Source organism: Panulirus ornatus, chromosome 41, assembly GCF_036320965.1.
Source record: "Panulirus ornatus isolate Po-2019 chromosome 41, ASM3632096v1, whole genome shotgun sequence".
Lineage (NCBI taxonomy): Eukaryota > Metazoa > Arthropoda > Malacostraca > Decapoda > Palinuridae > Panulirus > Panulirus ornatus.
In genome coordinates, this window is record NC_092264.1 from 20,040,623 (window position 1) to 20,047,260 (window position 6,638).

The 6,638-nt window shown below is 40.0% G+C and overlaps 1 protein-coding gene across 1 annotated transcript in view; it reads left to right on the forward strand.

Annotated features, from left to right (window-relative positions):
- LOC139761749 (uncharacterized) overlaps positions 1-3,969 on the forward strand; it is a 60,911-nt gene extending 56,942 nt beyond the window's left edge. The window contains exon 6 of the mRNA XM_071686179.1: positions 426-3,969. Coding sequence (XP_071542280.1) covers positions 426-1,175 — 750 coding nt within the window. The 3' untranslated portion in view covers positions 1,176-3,969. The remainder of the gene's footprint in view (positions 1-425) is intronic.
- Positions 3,970-6,638: the final 2,669 nt, after the last annotated feature.

The window sequence follows — 6,638 nt, forward strand, 5'->3', positions numbered from 1 at the left end:
TCTTTCACTTAGGGCTAGAATGTGCAGTTCCTTTCCTCAACATATTTATTACCCATCTCGCCTTTCTTCTCATCTTGGTTACATCCAAACACATTCCGATATGCCAAGCTAAGCCTTTGAGAGGGTGAGGATAATTGTATACAAATAATGGTGTTATTGGCATCTGCCTGCTGAAATTTACACTGCTAGTGAAACAGTTACCTTTTGTTGAGGCTATATCATTGGGAATACAGTCTCCGCAAAGAGTTCTCACTCCAAAATATTCCATCATTTACCAGCAACTAAAACAGTTTAGTCCCAGAACTGCAGTAGTCATAGAAAAGGTATCATAGGTTAATTATGAATACATATACATAATCTATTTATGCATCTTCATATTCCAGTATGAATAATTAAGAGATGTTTTAACTCCTAATCTTATGCAGGTACAAGAATGGGTTAACTCACTATCTAAGTTTGGCACATCTGATATCTTTGGAGGTGAACATGGAGAGCCATCTGTTGCCCCTACAGATACCCCACTTGTGGAGTGTCATCCTAGGGCCTCAATCAAATATGCAAGTCCTGTCCGTTTTGGGGTCCTAACTAATGGGTCCATTATGCGGGAGGCTTGTGCATCTTCATCTTCCACATCATCTAAACCTTCTGATGACCTAGGTAATGAAGACGCAAAATATCGTGACTTATCAGAAACTACCAGCAACTCAACAACTGATGGGGGAGCCTCAGCAGCCTCCACTGCCACGACAGACACCGTACCACCTCCACAAGATAGTACACAAACAGTTCCTGTAAATGTTGAACCAAGTAATGGTAACCTTTCATCCCAACTAACTCCTTCAAAACTTCTGCAGCATCCACTGGGAATCCCAGGATCAACAGTCATATCCATATATTCAAAGGCTTCCCATAACAATGGTTACAGTAGTGATGAAGAGGGAGGGTTTAGGCCTCGGACATTAACAGGGCCTGGGCCTCGCAGGTATCTCCCAACACATTTCTCCTCATTCCGTTACTTGCCACCACCACCTGAATACAGGTCAGCTGTGGGTGATGGTGGTGCTGTTGGCCTTGTTGACTCTTCCTTGTGTCACACCATCACTCAAGCAACTGCGACACTCCCACATGGTACAGTTCGAAGTGTAAAGAAACGCCGGCATATATCATTTGTGTAGGTGACTGCAACCTATAATTATTAATGTCATAGTTTCAAGGAAACTTTTGAGTACTGATATGATCAGTTTTTACCAAGGTCATTTAATAACATATTCACAGCTGTTTGTAGTGAGCTCTTCTTTGTGCTAAATGACATTTTTCCATTTTGAAAAATGTGATAGCCATTTGAATATGGTAAGACCATGATGGGTTTCACATGGAGAACTTATTAACATTTTGTATTTACTAAAATCTGATAATTTGATTGTGAAAATCTGAAAGGCATATCTGTCTATCTCCCTCTGATGCCCATTTCCTCCAGGAACTCCCATCAGCAGGGTGACCACGGTCCTTACATGCCTTCTTCGCATACCCTTTTCTGTGCATTATTCCACCTTTTCTCTCCATCCAGTAATCTTATGCTCTATTTCCCCATATCAAAGGTGGACTTCCTCTCATACCAACCCCTTTAAATGTACTATCAGATGCTCTCCTCAACTCCTTGTTTTGCATTCTTTCCACATGCCCAGACCACCTCAAAGTATTATGTTTCACCCACTCTACCACTCCACAATTTATATCCTTTGTATTCCCAGCCATACCACATTTCTTATACACCCTTTCATTTCTTTCTTCATTCCATCTAGTCACATCACATACTCCTCTTAAATAGCTCATTTCCACAGCCTGGATTTTTGACCTCTGTGACTTATTCCATGTACATGTTCCTGCTGCATAGGTTAGGTTTGGGAGGACTATGCTATCCCTTAATTCTTTCTTCACTTCCATACTTTCACCTCTACCCTTCATTGTTCTATTAGGGACAACAGACAATTCAACCCTGTATTGCTTTCTCCCTTATATATCTCAAAACTTACTCAATACAGCTCCTAAATACTTAAAATTCATCTCTGTCAGTCTTTCTTCCCCCAAATCCAAAACACAGTTTAGTATACTTTCTTCTTTCACTCTTTAGGTTTTTGTAAAATCTATACTTTCACTCTGTTTTCCTTCAAGCACCATGACTTTACTTTTACTTGCATTTCCCTTCAATCACTTATACACATCATATAAGACACAACCTTCTGCATCTCCTTTTCACTCTTAGCAATCAACACAGTATCACCCATAAACAGGTCTGTCATTAACCACCATACCACATCACCACACTGAATCTCTGCACCTCCATTCCCTAGTTTTGCCTCCTTTTCTCTTATCACTCCATCCATATATATATATTAAAAAACCATGGTGATATCACACAACCCTGCTTCTCACCCACATGTATACCAAAACTTTCGCTTAACTCTTCATCCACTCTTACTCATGCATATGCTCTTCTACAGAAGGCTTTTACACCATCCAACAGTTGACCCCCTACCTCGTATATCCTTTACACATCCCCTAAAGCATTTCACTCGACTCTGTCATAAACCTTCTCCAGATCCAGAAAAGCTGCATACAACTTTTTACCTTTTGCTAAATACTTTTCCTTGGTCATCTTCACCGCAAATATCTGATCCACATATCCCCTACCTTTCCTAAAACTCCCCTTTTTCTCACTTATTCTGCATTCTTATTTTCCTGGTGTACTTAACAGACTTATTTCTTTATAATCGTTACATACATCCTTAGCTCCTTTTTCTTTGAATTAAGTAATGATAATAGCTTTCACCCAACACTAATGCATAACCTATTTCTCTGCTAATTTACATACCTGATGGATCCAATCTACCACACTTTCTTCCCCATACTTCAATATTTTAGCCTTAATCCCATCCATTCCAAGTGCCTTTCCTACAATCAGCATCATTGTTGCCCTTCTTGTGTCCTTTTCCTTCCATTCTTCATACCCATGCATGTAATGGCTGCTACTTCCCCTTCTCCCACATTCTCATTCCATCTTCCTTTCACTTCCTCCTTTTGATTCAGCAACTCCCCTTTTCCTTACTTCTCTTATTAAAATTTCCACTCTTAAATCCACCTCTTTCATTTTTCATCTCCCTCCACTACAATTTTCCTTAAACCTTTCACTTAACTTTTTTCCAAAATCCTCATCTATTCTTTCATTGCTTTCCTCTATCAGCTTTTTAACATTCTGCTTATGCATCTTATATTCTTCCCTCCTCCTTTGATGAGCTTCCACTGATACTTTCTTTTGAAGCAATCTACCGTTCTTTTACTTCTCTTCCGCAGCTTTTCTAACCTCTTCCATCCACTATGGATCGCCCTTTTTATTACTGTATCTCATGACCTTGTACTAAACTACTAATTCTACAACACTTGACAGTCTGAGGTTTTGAGAATGATTCAAAAGATTCTCACATGAAAGGAAGTTTAGATGGAAGTGTAGTAAATGCAGGGATACAGTCACCTTTCTGATTCATCTTCTCACTTGCCAACATTTCTACCTCTCCATTCTTCCTTCCACCATACCTCAACTTCTCTCAGATCCTCATCCCCAAAAGAACCGCAAAATGGTCAGAGTCTTCAAAGAATCCTTTTACAACTCTGGAAAGTACCATGGCTTTTTTCATCCTTTCACCCACTGCCTCGTAGTTAATCCAAACCTTTTGTTATTGTATTCCATCGTTTCTCATCCATCTATACCTGTGGATCATCTTGTGCTGAAAAAAGGTGTTTGTAAGGAATAAACCCCTCTTAGCATAGTAGATTTGTTGAGTGACTGACTTATGTTTTGCATTGTAGTACATACATCACTTATGTGTAAATATGTAAATAACTTTTATATGAATGACCAAAATGATATATTTTCTTTGTAATACATGTGTACATATTAAACTTGACATATGCCATGGAGTTCTGATTTTCTACTACAATGAAAGGCTTTCAACATAATTTTGGAGTCTAGATTAAATATAGTAAATTTTGAAATGTTCCATGATGTTTTTATTTTTTGCTTTACCAAAAATATGATCCCTTAAATAAAAAAAATGAAAATTTTTATATATTCATTCCATGCTGCTGTATTCCACAATGGAAGTGACAGGGTCAAGGTATGTATGCGTTAACTATGTACAATATGCTTTCCTTCCATTTATGATATTTCTCTGGATTAATATCCCTGATTAAATTCTTTTGAGGACTTTTGAGTAATCTTCAGTACTAGATTCTTTTCTTTGTTCATACAGAAATGGTTATGAGTAAAATTGTTTACCTAATACTTGTAAAGATTAAATCATAGCTGGTAAGTTTCTATTTTGGACTCCCGTGTGTAGTGGTTAGCGTGCCTGACCATGACGTATTCACAGGCCACCGAGGGTCAGGCACGTAGGGTCAATTCCTGGTTACAGCAGTCGGTTCAGCCAACCCAGCTGTTCATCCAACCCTAGGGTTTGGTCGATAAAAGGGTACCTGGCTCAGGCTAGAGTATATCAATATCTCCTGCACCAAAACTGCTGACACACTCACTCAGCTGCTCCCAAAACACTTGCCTCTCAAGATCTTTCTTCTCATGATCAGGTGCATAGGCACCAATAATCACCCATCTCTCTCCATCCACTTTCAGTTTTAACCACAGCAATCTAGAATTTACTTGCTTACACTGTATCACACACTCCCACAACTCCCGCTTAAGGAGTAGTGCTATTCCTTCCTCACCTCTTGTCCTCTCACCAACCCCTGACTTTACTCTGAAGACTGTTCCAAACAATTCTTCCCTTTTACCCTTGAGCTTCATTTCACTCAGAGCCAGAACAACCAGATTTCTTTCCTCAAATATACTCCTTTCTTTTCATCTTGGTCTCATTTGCACACATTCAGACACCCCAGTCTGAGCCTTCATGGAGGATGAGCACTCCCCACTTGACTCCTGTTTCCTCTTTTACAAATTGAAATACAAGAAGGGGAGGGTTTCCTGCCCCCCACTCCCTCACCCTTTAGTCATCCTCTATGACATGCAGGGATATATGTGGGAAGTATTCTCTTTCCCCTGTCCCAGGGTATTAGTGATGGGTGATTTAAATGTGAAGTGAGTAATGTGGCAGTAGAGGGTATAACTGGTGTACTTGCATGGGGTATTCAGTGTTATGAATGGAAATGGTGAAGAGTTTGGGGATTTCTGTGTAAAAAAAAAGACTGGTGATTGGGAATACCTGGCTTAAAAAGAGAGAGATACACAAGTACACATATGTGAGTAGGAGAGATAGTCAAATGGCATTATTAGATTATGTTTTAATAGATAGGCATGTAAAAGAGAGTCTTGGATGTTAATGTGCTGAGAGAGGCAACTGGTGGGATGTCTGATCACTAAGTTGAGGAGGTTTTCAAAAAAAGAAAAAAAAGAATGTCGGGGACAAGAGAGTGGTGAGAGTAAGTGAGCTTGGACAGGAGACTTGTGTGAGGGAGTACCAGCAGAGATTGAGTATAGAATGGCAAAAGGTGAGAGCAAATAACATGAGGGGAGTGGGTAAGGAATGGGATGTACTTGGGGAAGCAGTGATGGCATGGGCAAAAGATGCATGTGGCATGAGAAAACTGGGAGACAGGGAGATTAGAAAGGGCAGTGAGTGGTGGGATGAAGAAGTAAAGTTGTCAGTGAAAGAAAAAAGAGAGGCATTGGGATGATACTTCCAAGTAAGGAGAGCAAAGACCAGGAGATTATAAGAGAAAGCAGATGGAGGTCAAGAGGAAGATGCAAAAGTTGAAAAAGAGGGCAAATGAGAGTTGGGTTGAGAGAGCACATTAAACTTTAAGGAGAATAAAAACATGTTTGGAAGGAGGCACATAATGTGCATAAGACAAGAGAACAAATGGGAACATCCGTGAAGGGGGCAAAGAGAAAGGTGATAACAGACAGTGATGAAGTGAGCAGGAGATGGAGTGAGTATTTTGAAGGTTTTTAAATGTGGTTGATGATAGTGGTAGATGTAAGGTGTTTTGGTCGTGGTGGTGTGCGAAGTGAGACAGTCAAGAAGAGTGGTTTGGTTAGGAGAGAAGGGGTGGTGAAAGCCTTCAGGAAGATAAAATCCTCCAAGGCAGCAGGTTTGGATGGTATTGCAGTTGAATTTATTAAGAAATGGGGTGACTGTGTTGTTGACTGGTTGGTAAGGATATTCAATGTATGTATGGATCATGGAGAGTGCATGAGGATTGGCAGAATGCATGTTTAAGGCCATTGTACAAAGGGAAAGGGGATAAAGGTGTGTTCAAACTACAGAGACATACATTTGTTGAGTATTCCTGGAAAATTGTATGAAAGGGTATTGATTGAGAGGGTGAAGGCATGTACACAGCATCAGATTGAGGATGAGCAGTGTGGTTTCAGGAAAGGTTGAGGATGTGTGGATCAGATGTTTGCTTTGACGAGTGTGTGAGAAATACTTGGAGACACCATGGAAGTGTATGTAGCATTTATGGATTTGGAGAAGGCACATGACAGGGTGGATAGAGATGCTTTGTGGAAGGTCTTAAGAGTATAAAGTGTGGGAGGAAGATTCCTAGAAGAAGAGACAGGTTTTTAT